Source organism: Ovis aries, chromosome 2, assembly GCF_016772045.2.
Source record: "Ovis aries strain OAR_USU_Benz2616 breed Rambouillet chromosome 2, ARS-UI_Ramb_v3.0, whole genome shotgun sequence".
In the NCBI taxonomy this organism is placed as follows: Eukaryota; Metazoa; Chordata; class Mammalia; order Artiodactyla; family Bovidae; genus Ovis; species Ovis aries.
In genome coordinates, this window is record NC_056055.1 from 9,687,889 (window position 1) to 9,705,169 (window position 17,281).

The following is a 17,281-nucleotide window of genomic DNA, read 5'->3' on the forward strand; positions in this document are numbered from 1 at the left end:
CAGTGACAGACTTTATTTTCTTGGGCTCCAAAATCACTGCAGATGGTAACTGCAGCCATGAAGTTACAGGATGCCTGCTCCTTGGAAGAAAAGCTATGACAAACCTAGACAGCATATTAAAAAGTGGAGATATTACTTTACCATCAAAGATCCCTATAGTCAAAGCTATAATTTTTCCAGTACTCATGTATGGATGTGAGAGTGGGACCATAAAGAAGGTTGAGCACCAAAGAACTGGTGTTTTTGAATTGTGGTGTTAGAGAAGACTCTTGAGAGTCCCCTGGACTGCAAGGCGCTCAAACTAGTCAATCCTAAAGAAAAGCAATCCAGAATATTCACTGGAAGGACTAGAATGAAAGTGGAAGCTTCAGTTCATTAGAGGCTCCAATACTTTGGCCACCTGATGTGAAGAGCCTACTCATTAGAAAAGACCCCAGTGCTGGGAAAGATTGAAGACAGGAGGAGAAGACGACGACAGAGGATGAGATGGTTGGATGGCATCACCGACTCAATGCACGTGAGTTTGACAAGCTCTGGGAGATGGTGAATGGCAGGGAAGCCTGGTGTGTTGCAGTCCATGGAGTCGCAAAGAGTCACACACGACTGAGTGACTGAACAACTACAATAATACACAGATTAAAATAACAATGAGATATCAGTTAATGTGTGTGTGTGTGTGTGTGTGTGTGTTAAGTCGCTTCAGTCATGTCTGACTCTTTGTGACCCTATGGATTGTAGCCTACAGGATTCTCCAGGCAAGAATACTGGAATGGGTTGCCATGCCCTCCTCCGGGGATCTTCTCGACCCAGGGATTGAACCCACATCTCCTTCGCTCCTGCACTGCAGGCAGATTCTTTACCACTGAGCCACTGGGGAAACCTCGCACGTAATGTAGCAGTCCCTACGCTTTTTGGCACCAGGGATCAGTTTCACAGAAGACAATTTTTCCATGGACTGGGGTGGGGGCATGGTTTCAGGATGATTCAAGCACATTGCATTTACTGTGCACTTTATTTCTATTATTATTATTATATACATCAGTTCCACCTCAGATCACCAGGCATTAGATGCTAGAGGTTGGGGAACCCTGACTTAATGCATTAGAATGGCTATAACCAGTCAGGTAATACCAAGTGTTATCAAGGATGTGGAGAAGTTGGACCCCTCATACACTGTTGGTGGGAATGTGAAAATGGTGCAGACACTTTAGTAAACAGGGGCAGCTCTTCAAAAGGTTAACTGCAGACTGACTGTATGACCCAGAATTTCCACTCCTAGGCATCTATGTAGTAGTTAAAAGCATGTCTTCATAGGGACTTGCTCTTGGACATTCACAGCAGCTTTATTCATAATAGCTCCAAACTGGAGACAGCGTAGAAGTCCATCAATTGGGGGAAGTGAAGTGAAGTGAGGTCGCTCAGTCATGTCCAACTCTTTGCGACCCTGTGGACTGTAGCCCACCAGGCTCCTCCATCCATGGGATTCTCCAGGCAAGAGTACTGGAGTGGGTTGCCATTTCCTTCTCCAGGGGATCTTTCCGACCCAGGGATCAAACTCAGGTCTCCTGCACTGTAGGCAGACGCTTTAACCTCTGAGCTACCAGGGAAGCCTGGGAATGGGTAAACAAACTGTGGTATATCCAGACAATAAAATAGTACTCAGAAATTAAAAGACTAGTATCATAGAATATAAATGAGTCTCAAAAGTATGCTAAGTGAAAGAAGTCAGACACCTAAGTCAGACACAAGAGACTAAATACATAATCTATTTATACAAAATTGCAGGCTTCCCAGATGGCACTAGTGGTAAAGAACCTGCCTGGGAATGCAGAAGACTCAGGAGACACAGGTTCAATCCCTGGGTCAGGAAGATTACCCTGGAAGAGGAAATGGCAATCCACTCCAGTATTCTTCCTTGGAGAACCCCATGGACAGAGGAGCCTGGCAGGCTATACAGTCCATAGGGTTCAACAGAGTCAGACATGACTTAAGCAACAATGAATGCACGCACACAAAATTCCCAAAACTATAACAAAAGCAAGCAGACAGGGTGCCAGCAGGGGGGTCTGGGGAAGGGGCCTGCTGCAAAGGGAACTCTGTGGGTCAATGGTCACATTATACATTCTGCTTACGATGGCGGTTAAATGACTAAACGTTCATCAAAACCTACCATCAGAACTCTTAAAATTGGTGAATCTTAATTTATGTAAATTATAAATCTGATTTTAAAATAGGCTTAAAAGAAACCATTAAAAGAGGAACAGTGGTTAGCCTTGAGTAGTGAGATTATGGTTGCAGGGTGGTTCCCTCATTCTCTGCCTTTCTGCAAGTCTTGGAATCGGGATTGAAAGTGAAAGTGAAGTCACTCAGTCATGTCCGACTCTTAGAGACCCCATGGACTGTAGCCCACCAGGAACCTCCGTTCTTGGGATTCTCCAAGCAAGAGTACTGGAGTGGGTTACCATTTCCTTCTCCAGGGGATCTTCCCGACCCAGGGATCAAACCCAGGTCTCCTGCATTGCAGGCAGACGCTTTACAGCCACCAGGGAAGCCTGTATTACTCAACCTCAAATTTGATAATGATGTCTGCTGCTGCTGCTGCTAAGTCGCTTCAGTCGTCCAACTCTGTGCAACGCCAGAGACGGCAGCCCACCAGGCTCCCTTGTGCCTGGGATTCTCCAGGCAAGAACACTGGAATGGGTTGCCATTCCTTTCTCCAATGTATGAAAGTGAAAAGTGAAAGTGAAGTCGCTCAGTCGCGTCTGACTCTTAGCGACCCCATGGGCTGCAGCCCACCAAGCTCCTCCGTCCATGGGATTTTCCAGGCAAGAGTACTGGAGAGGGGTGCCATTGCCTTGGTTGATTAATAAAAACCTTTTTTCTCCTTATCTCATAGATAATGCTGCTGAATGGGTGAGGCACTCAGTAAATGCTCTGTGAATGGTCTGATTTATAGCTTGAGCTGGAAACAAGGTTTATTCAGTGTGGCTATAAGATCCCCTGGAGAAGGAAATGGCAACCCACTCCAGTACTCTTGCCTGGAAAATCCCATGGACGGAGGAGCCTGGTAGGCTGCAGTCCATGGAGTCGCTAAGAGTCGGACACGACTGAGCGACTTCACTTTCACATTCCCATGTATCATAGATACACATGTTCACACACGAACAGATATACATGTCTGCAAAGGACTGGACGCAAAGCTGGAATAAAGAATGTCTCCCAGGGAGGCACCAGTTGCCGGAAGGAGAAAGCAGTTGTTTCCAGCAGCGGATGGAAAAGGAAAAACTTGTATTATTTGGTCTTATTTTAGAATGTGCCACAGTCCTCAATATTTTACATGCATCATCTCCAGAACCCTCACCCAGGCTGTGGAGAATGGTAATGAACCCACTTTACAGATGAGAAGACTGACACCCAGAAAGGTGATTAGGTAATCCCTCAAAGGGACCAGAAGTTCACTGTGGCCATTCCCACATCCTACCACTCTGAGGTGCCAATATATTTGCCTCCTAGGAAAGTCCCCAGGCCATACTTAGCTGAAAAGAGGCTAGAAGGGATGACCTCTGAGAGGCTTCCCCCATCGCTAATCCTCCACCCCAACCACCCTGCTGAAGAGGGCACCTGCCTGTTGAGTTCACGAGAGGGTCAGAATCATAGTCTGATTCAGTGGTTGCAGCACCTTGGGCAAGTTACTTAGTCATTTTATTTTATAATTCACACATTCTATGAAAAGAACAAAAAAAAATAAACAACATAGCAATAGCATACTAAAGCGAGCTGCATAATGCTCACTTCTAAACACAAACAAGCAATACAGCACTGCAAGTTGGAAAAATTTTAAAAATCAGAGCATTTCCCCTTCTGATAGCAGTTGAGGGAATGACCTATTGCATTCTAGAGGCAAAACATTATGGGAATAGCTTATGCTTATTAAATATTGTATCATTATTTAAATCATTAACTGTTGGACATGGCTAACAATTTTCTTATTGATAAATTGTGCTTTGTTTTTTTTTTTTTTTTGCAGTGCTGAACAGCATGGGGGATCTTAGTTCCCAAATCAGGGATCAAACTTGCATCCTCAGAAGTGGAATTATGGATTCTAAACCACTTGGCCACTAGGCAAGTCCCTGATAAATATTTTTTAATTGACACTTTCCTGCCCACAATATGCGCTTCTATCTTCTATAAAGGAGAGCTAACTGGAACACTTAACTCAGAGGGACTTCTGAAGATCAAATGAGCTAATATGTAAGAACTCAAATGATGTTAGGGATTAATGAGTCATGCAACTCTGGGCCAGCGATTATGTTCTCTGAGCCTCAGTCTCCTCATCTGTATAATGGGGATGATAATGCTAGCCAGCTTACTGAGGAGCCTTGATGCTATAACCAGGCCCAACACACAGTAATTGCTCGCTAAGTGTTAGCTACCTTCAGTATCACTGCTGACAAACCCTGCTCCTAAACTGTCACCAGGGACCAGGCAGGTTTTCCTACCACACAGAAAGGAAGTTTATTAGCGGGAATTACTCTATGCCATTCAGCAGCCTCTTAATGAGATTGGTGTTATTCGAGGTTGATCCCCCTTATCAGCAGCACTGTGAACTGCACAGATCATGATGCTTAATTTCTCTCTATGGAGTCAATCCTTTAATCCCGACTCAGCCTGGCTGGGCTTCAGCCTGGCTTTGCACTGGATTGCTGGCAAGGCATTCTCTGCTGGCACTGAACCAGAACAAAGCAGCCCAAAGCTCTTCTTGGGGAAAACACGTTGGGATGCCTGGGGGAGGCGGGGCCCCACAGGCGCATCCTTGATTTGCATGTTAATGGCCTCCGCCCAACTGCCTGAGGGTCAGAGAAGCCCTGGCACCCAGACTCTTCCCTAATTAGAGCTCAGCTTCCAGAGGTGGCGGGCTTCCCAGGTGGCTTAGCGGTAAAGAATCCACCGGCAGTGCAAGAGATGCAGGAGACGCAGGTTCAATCCCTGATTAGGGCTGATCCCCAGGAGGACGAAGTGGGAGCCCATTCATGGACAGAGGAGCCTGGCGGGCTATAACACAAAGGGTCACAAAGAGTCAGACAGGACTGAGCGACTAAGCACATTCCAGAGGTGGCAGCGGGGCAGAGGGCCTCAGGGGAGGAGTGAGCAGGGGCTGGGTCATGGGGGTCTCGGGCCCAAGGGACCCAAATGCTGTGCTCAGGCAGGGGTCCCCAGCAGCCTTCCAATTTTGGCCACTGGTTGCCCAGGGTCAAGTCTAAACGCTGTGAAGGCCCTCCCTGCTGCAGGATGGCTGATGGCAAAGGCAAGCTGGAGGTGAGAGACATGCGGAGATGGAACCTTGGTGTGAAGAGGGCAGCTGAGATCTGTGAGCCCTTCTTTTAGAGATGGAGTCTCAAGAGAGGAGGACAAAGTCTCCTGCTCGGTACGTGGTATGGAGACCCTTGGGTTAGAGAGGACTGGAACTCACGTCATGGAAGCCAGTCCTGCTTTGCACTGATTTGATGACTACAATAGAAATAAATGAGATCTTCCCTGTAGCTCAGATGGTAAAGAATCTGCCTGCGACACAGGAGACCTGGGTTCGATCCCTGGGTCAGGAAGATCCTCTGGAGAAGGGACTGGCAATCCACTCCAGTATTCTTGCCTGGAGAATCCCATGGATAGAGGAGCCTGAAGAGCTACAGTTCGTGGGGTCGCAAACAGTCGGACACGACTAGGCGACTAACCCATCAACACCCATAGAAATAAATAATCTCCCCTCTCCACCTAAAATCATACGAATTGGTACCTAGTGTATAGCAGATGCGACCCCACGGACTGTAGCCTATCAGGCTCCTCCCTCCATGGGATTCTCCAGGCAAGAGTACTGGAGTGGGTTGCCATTTCCTTCTCCAGGGGCTCTTTCCGACCCAGGGATTGAACCCGGGTCTCCCGCATTCCACGCAGATGCTTTAACCTCTGAGCCACCAGGGAAGCCCATAGCAGATGCTAGATGCTCTGAAAAGAGATCTAACCAGCCCATCCTAAAAGAAATAAGTCCTGAATATTCATTAGAAGGACTGACGTTGAAGTTGAAACTCCAATACTTTGGCCACCTGATGTGAAGAGCTGACTCATTTGAAAAAGACCCTGATGCTGGGAAAGGTTGAAGGCGGGAGGAGAAGTGGACGACAGAGGATGAGATGGTTGGATGGCATCACTGACTCAATGGGCATGAGTTTGAGTAAACTCCGGGAGTTGGTGATGGACAGGGAGGCCTGGCGTGCTTCGGTTCATGGGGTCGCAGAGTTGGACACGACTGAGCTACTGAACTGAACTGAACCATATAGCAGGTACCCAACAGATATATGCTGAGTAAGTGAACAAATGAAGAGAGGTCACACTGACAGGACAGTGCCTGTCTAAAGAGCATCTAGCCCTGTAACACTGCGCTAGTCAGGCCCAGCCTGGAAGATGATACAGAAGATTTATAAACCTAAGCGAGACGAGCGTGTGTGCTAAGTCGTGTCAGACTCTTTGCAACCCTGCGGACTGTGGCCCACTAGGCTCCCCTGTCCACGGGGATTTTCCAGGCAAGGATACTGGAGTGGGTTGCCACGCCCTCCTCCAGGGGATCTTCCCAGCCCAGGGATCGAACTTGTGTCTCCTCCGTCTCCTGAACTGGCAGGCGGGTTCTTTACCACTAGCAGGTTCTCCTCCCACTTTCCCACTCAGGGAAGCCCTAAGAGAGACAATAACTAGCAATAACAGCAACAGAAGATATAACAGCAGCTTAAAAACACTGCATCTCTACGTCGTACCTTTTTCCTGGTCAGCTTCTATTTGGCCTATACTGAACCACCACCAGGTGCTTTTCTCACATCACCTCCCGTGACCCTGAAGGAGGGGTAGTGGGGTCAGCGAGCTGCTTCCCTCACATTCCCGTTTCCCTCCGCGGAGTGTCGGGCTGCCCCTGAGCAGCTTCCCACAATTCCCCTGGAACTGGAGCATCTGTGTGTCATTTGTGATCTAAAGGATAAAGAGGCAAGGGTGCCCCCCTCTCTGCCCGCCAGTCAGAAAAAGAGGACTCTGCGACCCAGAGGAGGATGGAGACATACGAAGGAAGGAGTCTGGGTCCCCGAGTGGCCACGTGGAAGGTCATCTGCATCAGGCTGTGCTAGGGCTGAGATAGTAAGTGGTTATGTCAAACCATGGAGAATTTGGGACTTACCTGTTAGTGTCTCCCTGACTAGATCAAAACTCAGTGCTACTATGATAAAAACCTAAAATTGGAGGCTGGATGGTCTAGTGAGGGAGCTGACACCGTAAGCTGGGCAGATGGAGAAACAGCTGATAAACAGATTGTCCAGATAGCAGACTCCTAGCTTTGCCACTGAAGTGAAAGTAAAAGTTGATCAGCCATGTCCGACTCTTTGCAACCCCATGGACTGTAGCCTGGCGGGCTCCTCTGTCCACGGACTTCTTCAGACAAGAGTATTGGAGAGAATTGCCATTTCCTTCTCCAGGGGATCTTCCCGACCCAGGGATTGAACCTAGGTCTCCTGCATTGCAGGCAGATTCTTTACCTCTATAGCAGCGGTTCTCAAAGCATGGCCCCTGGACAAGCCAGGGGTGTGTGGCGTGAGGGCCTGCCAATAATGCAAGTCCGGGCCCCACCTTAGACCCATGAGTCTGAAGTTTAGGGAGGAGCCTAAAAAACCCGTGCTTCCACCAGCCCTCCTAGTGACTGAGGCAGCCTCAGGTTTGACGACAGCTGCTTCGTGCGACAGGGTTTTCCCCTGAAAGAGACAGGGTTCACCCCAGGCTGCCCTGGGCTGAGCTTCTCCACTGCCCTCCCCACCTCCGCTCCCCTGGACCTCAAACCACACACCTCCACATCTCTGTCCTGTTCATCGCCTATGCAGGCTCCAGGCAGAAACCACAGCTTCTGGAAGCTTCTTCAGCTCCACACTACCCTGGGTTACAAAGGACTGACCGGGGCTCCCAGGTCCTGTGGCTGTCACCTGGGGGCGTGGCCCCAGGCTGGCCCTGCCCCCTGCAGGATCTGGGAGGGAGGGAGGGGGTGGGGGCCGCATGGTCCTTACCCGCATGAGACTGCATGTGCTCCAGGAGGTTGTTGTAGAACTGGAACTGGATCCCACAGGCGCCGCACGTGTAGGGCTCTGCGGGGAGAAACAGAGCGGCTGTCTGAAGGGCTGCACGAACCCCAGCGCCTTTCTGCGGGGCCGCGGGCAGCTCTGGAGCTGGGCACCCAGACACACAGGGGGCGGTGCCCTCGGGGCTTCCCTGGCACTAGCTAGTGGGGGAGAGGCTGGGGAGGAAGGAGCGATGGAGAGAGGAAGATGGCAGGTAACAGACCATCGGGTGCAGCCACAGGGCGTTTATCGAGGGCTCACTGTGTGCCAGGCACTGTTCTGGGCGTTGGGGACGACACAGGGCAGAGACCGCATCTTCTCGGTTCCACAGCCGACCTCTCTCTCTCGGCTGGGGGAGGCACACAGACGGCTCAGTCTGCTGAGCGGACGACCGGATAAAGGTATGAATGAACCAAAGACAAGATGATGGACGTGGAGGGAAGGACAGAGGAGGGAAGGGATGAGATAAAGGGTGAGAAGCAGAGAAACAGTGAAAAGCCAGAGAAGCAGGCATGAGACAGGGAAGAGGAGGGGAGAGGGCGGGACGGTGGGAATGATGAGTGCGTATAAAAACAGGAGCTCGTGTGCAGGGCCTGTTATCTTTTCATCTCTGCGTGCCGGGCACCGGGGCGCGGAAGGAAGAGAGAAGAGAGCAAAGACAAGTAAGGCAAAGAGCAGGAGGACGGTGGAGGTGGGGCTCGAGAGCGGCGTTGTGGGGCCAGCCCCGTGGGCAGGAAGGGGAGGCCTTGTTTCTGCAGGGCTGGGGGTGGCAGAGGCAGGCTGTCCACACTCCTCCACCCACCTGGGCTGGGCCGCCCCCTGCTTCCACCAGCTGCTGGGTCTGCCTGGGAGGGGTCCGGAGTGTGTGGCGGGCTGAGTTCACTCCCTGCCCTGTCTGGCCCTCTCCAGCCCCCCGACGGGACCCTCACTTACTCTGTAGGAGAGGGAAAGGGTTGGAAATCAGGGGACTTGCAGTTTCTGCAAAAGAGAAACAGTTTAGCTAAGTCTCTTCCAGCTCTGGTGCTCGGGGCTGACTGTCACAATTTCTGGTCTTGGGCAGCACTGGGCCAGGTGGGCTCTCAGAGAAGGGGGAGGCGGGCTTCTGGGGTGGGACTGGGCATGGGCAGGGCGAGATCAGGCAGGGCCATCCTTCCAGGACACCCCCAGCTCTCACCCAGGGAGCCCAAAACACCATGAGGAAACACCCACATGCGGCTGCCCGTCTCAGGACAGGGAGCTGGGGCGGCTGCTAGGTCTGGGCACCCGGGGTGGACGCGTTTGATACCAAACACCAGGGCAGCCAAGGGAGTGCCGAGCTTTCCCTTCGTGTGTCTCCATCCTGCCATCTGTCTGCTGGCAGCTCCCCATGCCTCTCTGTATCGTCAGGTGAGCCTCACGGGCAGGGGACAGCAGAATGGGGCAGACAGACTACCCCAGGGAATCCTGGCTTCACCACTTACAAGCTAGGGGCCCGGGGCGACAATCGATCTCTCCTGAGCCTCGATTTCCTCATCCGAGAAGCAGGGATAACAGTAACACTGACCCTCGCTGGCTGTGTGGCAAGGGTGGAAACAGGTGAGACACATACAGCTCTGAACAGGTGCCAGGCACACAGTAAGCGCTCAGTAAACGGTGGCTGCCAGCAGGAGCGTCCCAATTCTGAACATGGACTCTGATGGAAGGAGAGGCAGCAGCTATAGCCTGGCTGGCTGACAGCAAAGGCTCGCAGGAGACTGGGGTTTTGGTCCCGGCTCTGCTGCTCATCCCTGCAAGGCCTGGACCAGTCACTCCATCTCTTTAAGGCCCACCTTTCGGACAGGCATTACAGTTTTCAGAAGGATGAAGCAGTTTGGAACAGCTGATATTCTAATTTAAAGGACTGTGTCCACATTCTCGGGGCTCCCAAGGCACACCTCACTGCCTGCCTCGGGCACTGACTCATGAAATCGCTTGGTTTACTTAACCCCCCGCCACACCCCCCCAAACAGCCTACCATGTGGATGTGTATCTCTGCAGGGACCCCACTGAATGATCCCCCACCACAGGGACGTGTGTGCTATTTCCACTCTACAGCAGAGGAGAAACGAGGGGCGAGCTCAAGCCACCAGCTTGTCGATGGTGGAGCTCGGGTCAAGCCTCAGCTGGAGCTCTAGTAACTGTGAGGAAGACTTCATGTGCAGGCCTGGGCTCCTGTGTCTTTCATAAAGCCCCTGACTCACGGTCAAGTCACGTTCATCACTTGTCCACACCCAGCCAGGGCTCAGAAGGGCCTGTGCTCAGCTGAACACAGGCCAATAACTAATCTGGGGAGTGAAAACTTTGAGCAAGAAAGGGAGCGATGCCTTACCTTAGTGTAAAGGAAGTATCAGAATAGAATCCTTTTCATACTCTGCCTTGGCTGGCACTGTGCAGACCAGCCTGCTGTGCCTTTTTCGGACAGAAGCTGATTGTGATCGCTCATGGCTCCGCCAGGCTGGCCCCAGGTCTGTCTGGGGACAGTGGCCTTACGGTCGCTCGGTTCTAAGGTGCTAAGGCTCTGTCAGGGTCTGGCAAGAGGCAGCCACCAGGGGGCGCCAAAACACCACCAGGAACCTCGAGCACACCTACTTGGCTGGTGAGGGCTAGAAGGGAACCTTTGGATGGTCGCAGGTCCAGAGGGACCAGAACATGGGGCCTCTGGCTCTTAGGCCACAGCCTGTCTACTGCACCCACTTTGCTTCTCCTGGGGAAAAAGTGGCTGCAATGCTCACCCTATAAACACAGCAATGGCTCAGAGGGGGCCATCCGAGTCAATATGTCACAGGCTGTGGAGACAGGGGAGTTTCTCTCTCCACGGAAAGACAAAGAGGGGCCATAGTCCCCAAGATGCTCCTGGGACCTAGAGGGACGTGCCTGGAAGAAAGGGACCCTCCACTTCTGCCTGACCCTGGCTGCCTATTTCTCTGCCCCCTGCCTCCTCCCAACACCCTAGCCCAGCACAGATCGCAAAGACTCCAGAGCTCAGGACGGCGGTCCTGGGGCACACCGCTCACCAACTCACCGCTGGAGTTTTGGGAACTGCTATTCGTCTCTTCAAAGTGGTTTTGTGCTTTGCCTTCTACCCGCCGACTGAAAGCGCTTTCTGCTGGGTGGGGGAGGGGAGAGAGCAAGGAAAAAAAAAACCACAGTGACTGGTCAGTACCAGGTCCAGAGAAGGGGCATGCCAGAGAGGGGGCGGCTGGGAAGCCAGGGATGTGGGACCTGCCCCAGCCCCTGGGCTGGGTTAGTGCCTGAGGCCTTATGCTTGGGAACCAGCACAGTGAGGGGCTTCAGAACCTCAAACCACATACTTCCAGCTTCTCAGGCTCACCTGAATTGCCTGACACCGCCTCGGGACCCCAGGAGACCCCCCAGTAGTGCCCAGGGTGGGTGGAGGTCCAGGCACCGTGGGGTGTATGTGGGATGTAGGCACACACACGAGGTAACGCTGATGGAACAGATGGCGAATGGGCCAGGGTCTCCCGTCTCTGGCCGCTGGGGAGTCACAGGTGACATCTAAGTGATGTGGACCCACCAGAGAGCGGGGAGGGTGGCAGACTGCTTTCTGGCGGTGGCTCAGGCAGAGCAGGAGGGCCCAATGGCTGTTGGGGGCCCTGGGTGGCAGAGGAGTCGTGACAGGCAGAGCCGGGGCAGCTCCAAACCGGGGAGGCCAGCGACCAGGTGAGGCCTGTCTGATCAGGGTTCACCCAGGAAAGGGACTGTCTTCCCGACTGATTTCTGGGGTGTCCCCACGGACAAGGGGCGCCTTCCTGGGAGGCTCCCGTAACTCCCTGTGAATGCTGGAGTCAAGAGAGGGCCCAACCAGGTGGCGAACAGCAACTCACACCCATCCCCCACCTGCAGGAGGCGCCGAAACGTTGCCCATCGGGGATGCTGGAGGCGCCGGGGGGCACAGGCTTCTGGGAGCAAGTCAGTTTGGGACGAGCATCTGACCAACAACTCAGGTGAGGACAGCAAAGGCTCTGAGAAGTTCGACTGGAGAGAGACCCGTCTAGCTCTGTCTAACCCAACCTTCTCAAACATAATTGGCAACTGAAGCCCATTTAAAAAAAATGAGGGACCTTCCTGGTGGTCTAATTGCTAGGAGTCTTTGCTTCCAATGCAGGGAGCATGGGTTCAACCCCTGGTCGGGGAACTAAGATCCGATATGCAGCCAAAAAAAATAAATAAATAAAGGAAAAAAGTAGAAATAAGAGATTTTTTAGTATCTCTCAAAAATGGTGATCCTGGGAACCCACTTTGGGAAGTGTCATTGTCCCCAGGCTGCCCGATACCAGGAAGGCAAGTGCTCAGACTGTCTGGGGCCAGTGTTCCAGACAATCACTGGGGTGATGGGAAAGAAAGCCAGAGATGGCTCCTACAGGCCCCGCTCAATTCTCCTGTGCCTGACCCTGACAATGCCCTCTGATGCAGCTTCCTTTTTGCAGAGGCTGTCAAGAACATCATAGGCAAGACCCTCTCTTCCAAATGTGTCTGTAAAATGCCTGGGCCGAGAGCTACACACCTGCCCGCTTCAAGATACCATCTGTAAATTGGCAAAGAAAGCCCCTCAATTCTTTAGGGAAAAGGGGAGGGACTCTTATTTATGAAGCACCTGCTATGAGCCACATGCTCTATGTTCATGGTCCCCCTTCACCCCCCCCAAGAGCTCGGTGAGATCCACGTTGTCACTCCCATTTTACAGGTGAGAACCCAGAGAAAGTGAGGCTGTCAATTTCCTGGGGCTACGTTCCTAACCCCTGACAATGGCAGAATAAGGAGATTTCATTTCTGGGACAGAGCCTTCCTCTTTAAAAAGGTCTGGGCCAGGGGAGTGACTCCTTTCTCCACCTTCTCATGTATGCAGGGAATGGTTACCCATCTGCGGAGGATTTTTATGCAGTCTGACCAATATATTGGTAGAATTTAGCACAACTGAGGTTACAAACTATTATAATCAATCTCCTATGACTCAGCTGGTAATGCAGATTTTGATCAGCTATTCCTGCTATAGGTACCTCTGCCTGGAAACCACTGAGTGCCTTTGCAGGGGACATCCCCACGCAGGTACACACACATGCATGGGAGGGGCCGCCTGTCTTGTTCTAGCATGAGAGTTGCGGTGGTCACTTTTAGCTTCAACATGCTGGGCTGTAGCTCATGTCCTGTGCAGCTGGTAACCCAGGTGTGACACCCACTGCAAGTCTTGTATGTCACGTAAAGGCAGCCAGAGGCAAGCCCCACGGCTCGCTGGAAGCTTCCATGGTGACACTGGGTTCCAAGAGCTGCCACAAACCACACAAACCCTATAGGCAGTTCTCTGGAGAAATTGCAGGTACAAAAACTCCCAGCCACAAGGCCAAGAGTAAAAGCAAGATATGAAAGCCATGATCCTTAGTTGAGCTGGTATCTACCACTAGTAAGTCTGTGATGACCAGCCTGTTTAACTCATTTATGACTACTGCTGTCAAACCCTAGCTCTTCTCTACACAGTACCTGAAAACCTTCAGGCTGATTACTTACTCTCCTTTAGGGAGATGTAAGCACATAAGCATAGCTTCAAAATTTGCTGGTTGGGGGGGGCGACTCCCCAAGTGGCACTAGTGGTAAAGAACCTGCCTGGAAGTGTGGAGATGTACATTTTTAAGAACCACATCCTTGCTCCTGATTAGCCCTCTGAACCAGAATAAAGCAGCACAGCTCATTCCTTGGCTGTCTCCGGTTCAGCCTCCTGACTCATGTAAGCGAGTTCTCCATTTACTTGCTTGTACATTTCAGGGGTGACTTTGGGCCTCCTGAAGACACCTGAAAGGCCCGTAGTCCCAGGAGGACTATGTCACCACCCCACCCTACATCCCACATATCTAGGCAGGCGGCCCAAGGCTCCTTCCATCCAGGCATGAATCAGGATTCTCGGTTAGCTGGTTCTCAGCACACAGTGTGTCTCCGCAGTTTTCCCTGATGACTGCTAAGAAATGGTTGGGGTGCGCCATTCACTGCCTGCTTACCCTTCTGCAATCTGGGCCCTTCCTGCATAGACTCAGACAATACCAGAGCAGACATCCATTGGCTTCCTGTGAGGCTATGGTTCGGAGAGGGGTTTCACGAGTAGTACCCGGTAGAGAGAGAGGCCAGGAGAACAGAGCTCCCGGTCAACCGCTTTTCCTCACGCAGAGCAGTTCTTCAGAGAAATGAGTCTTTCGACTGGGTTTTCTGAAAGATGGGGGAGGAGGTGCAAACTCATGCCAGGGGGTTCCAGGCAGGTGACGTAAATGGATGAACTGGGTGGGATGTGAGACAGACAACAGCGTGATCACAATGAGAAATGGTGCCTGCCGCGTGGCCATTGTGCTGGGGAGGCGGGAGGGAGCGGTGGGGACTGTGGAAAACTGGAGAGCATGCGCTCTGTGACTCAGCCTCAAGGCAATTGGCTGCCCTGCAGGAAAGTGAGCCTGGGACTGCCAGATCTGACTTTTCCATGTCAGCGAGAAGTCAAGTTTCACAAGAACACCTAACGTTCAAACGTTAGCAAATAATTTAAAAAAATTTAAAACCCTGTAGGCCATAACTTATGAAAAAACACTCTCCTGCTTAAAAAAATTAGTCTGCAAACCATCTTGTACAACCCTCTGACTTAGGGTAAGGAAACCCAGACTCAGAGAGGCTAGATGGCTCGTTAGAATCACAGAGCCAGCAGGAGGCAGAGCAGGGACCCAGATCCGTCCCAGAGAGCCACGGGCCCTCCACCCTCGCTCTTGCAAGGGAACAATGACCGCAGGCACAGCTGTGGCAGGCCGGGGAAGAGGAGCAGGGAGCGGAAGGAACATGAAGGAAACAGAGGCCGTTGGTACCTGCGGTTGCCTTGCTTGCTGGAGATCCCGAGTTTGGAGTGCGGAACGTCTGGGTTTGGGTGGCTGGAGGGGTGCGGTGTAAGAGGGTGGAGCATCGGACCACGGAGGCCGGAGCCTTTTTCCCCGACTGGTTCGTCTGGGTCTTCGCTGCCACGAAGCGTGGAGACGGGGAGACCTCTGGATGCGAACACTCAGAGCCTGTGTCTGGATCGTCCGGTGGCTCCCACCCGGGGGCGGTACCTGAGAGGGTCACGCTCTCAGTTGCCGAGGACCCTTGGAGCTGGGCCACAGACACCTACGTTTGAGGGTCGAAAAGCCTCTCTGGCTACCACCTGGAGCCCAAAGAAAGTCTGAGAGTCTAGAACCTTCTCTGGCTTCTCCCTGAGTGAAACCTGATCGCCAGCTCACACTCACCATTACCTGGAGGCCACTGACCAGTCCACAGGGTGGGTCACCCATAACCCTTGAACAGTCCAGGCTCTGAGTGTCTAAGAACTCACCCTGGGACCCATGCTTGGGGCATGGATGAGTCAACCCAGGGTCAAACGCACTTTCTACAACATAGGTCCCTAAGCCTCTTTTCTTCCTAAGGCAGGCTGGCTCGGAAGACAAAGCAGACAACAGGGAGGCAGGGGTTAGCAGGGCTGGTCGGCTGGGGCAGGGCGGGGCGGGGCTCGGGGAAGGGACGAGCAGGGGGTGGCTGTCCCCCGTGGCCTCAGGGGAAGGGGCTGGTGGTGCTCCTGGACACTGCCTGGGGCGGGTGCTCTCAGGGGACAGCGCTCAACCCGACGACCGATGCCTAAGTAAGTGCAACAGCTCCTTGGCGGTGTCAAGGGCAGCTTGTGTCACCGATGCCCAGATCCCCTACCTCCCTGGCCTGCATCCTCTGCAGAAGCTGGGCTTACTGAGAGCAGCGGTGTGTGTGGGGGTCCTGACCCTCAGGTGGTCTCCAGCTCTGGCGGTCTCAGGTGGCAGCAGTCTGCCTCCTTCACATGGTCCAGAGACATGGTTACTAGTGCTGGCAAGCCCCGACCGCGACCACAGTGCCACCTTCAAACCAAGAGGGGAGGCAGTGGCTTTGGTCCCTGCAACTCTCTGCTGAGGATGAGAGTGATCAGACGGCTAGAGAAGGGACCTCTCTGGTACTGACAGAGTCAGTCAAGCTCTGGGGCTCACAGGACCCAGAGCAGTGGAAACATCTTGAGGGCACCATCTTGCCACGGAGCCTGGCTGGGACCTGAGAAGGACCCTGCCCTGTAGCCTGCCAAGGCCTCCTTACCCCTGCTCCCAGGGCAGCGCCCATCCTGGGCACAGATGCTGTGCTTGCCACTTTCACTGCCAAAGAGCAAATGGGCGCGCTCTGTTCCTCCACTTCTGCCCATCCCTGGCCGAAGGGGAAGCACAGGCCCGGAGAAGCAGGAGGCAGGGCTGGGTTCAAGGTTGCACAGGCCCTGAGGTGGGCTCACAGGACTCAGGCTGCCCCCCGTCCCTTTGAGGAGTCACTGCCTTCCCACCACAGCAGTGGCCAGATGCCAAGAGCTGTGGGTGCAGAGTCCTTCAGTCATGACCCCTAAGCAAGAACTCACCTGCCCCCCTGAACTTGGAAAGAAACCCCCCAGGCTCAGACTGCAGAGAACACGGTTGTCCTCCACTACTCTCTCCCCAAGTCCCTGCCCCACGTTCTGGATTCTTACTTTCTCAATCAGGACCTGGAAAGGGGCAAGTGGGGAAGGATACCTACATAGGTCCTCTCTTTCCCTCTCCTTTCCTTCCAGAGAAAAGGAACTTGAAGGCCCTGAATCCAACCAGAAGGCGGCTCATCTCACACTTTCCAATTTTCTTTTTTTTTTTTGGCCATGGAATAAATCTACACACCAAAGCTTGAGGGAGATGTCCAGTGTCCCATCTCTGATTTCTCCCCCATCTCCCTGAAGCACAGTTTGGGGACCACAACTCGTGATTCGCTGTAATGGAACCAGCACTGAGTGTGCTGTGAGCCCAGCCCACCTCTGAATTCCAGGTCAGTCATCTCTGGCCTCCATGGTCTTGGCCTCAGTTTCCCCAACTCAACCCCGTCAATAAAAGCGGGACACCCATTTCTGCATTACCGACCTCACGGGGATTTTACAGGAATCCACACAAGTCACAGAAGCACCTTGAATAAACTATTCTTCAAATGTAAATAGGTATTAATGGTATTTTTTTAGGATTAAAGAAATCAAGGCCCAGAATGGTTAATAAGTTTATGGCCACATAGAAAGTCAGGGCCAGGAT

At 52.6% G+C, this 17,281-nt stretch overlaps 1 protein-coding gene across 24 annotated transcripts in view; it reads right to left on the bottom strand.

Moving 5' to 3' along the window:
- ZNF618 (zinc finger protein 618) overlaps nucleotides 1-17,281 on the bottom strand; it is a 206,565-nt gene that overhangs the window by 18,873 nt on the left and 170,411 nt on the right. For 13 of the 24 annotated variants that reach the window (XM_042242837.2, XM_042242846.2, XM_060408853.1 and 10 more), the window contains 4 exons: nucleotides 15,008-15,247; nucleotides 11,179-11,262; nucleotides 9,072-9,116; nucleotides 8,088-8,165 (listed from right to left, as the gene is read on the bottom strand). In XM_042242837.2, the coding sequence (XP_042098771.1) occupies nucleotides 8,088-8,165; nucleotides 9,072-9,116; nucleotides 11,179-11,262; nucleotides 15,008-15,247 (447 nt within the window). The remainder of the gene's footprint in view (nucleotides 1-8,087; nucleotides 8,166-9,071; nucleotides 9,117-11,178; nucleotides 11,263-15,007; nucleotides 15,248-17,281) is intronic. The other 11 variants (XM_060408874.1, XM_060408870.1, XM_060408873.1 and 8 more) reach the window with 7 other exon arrangements.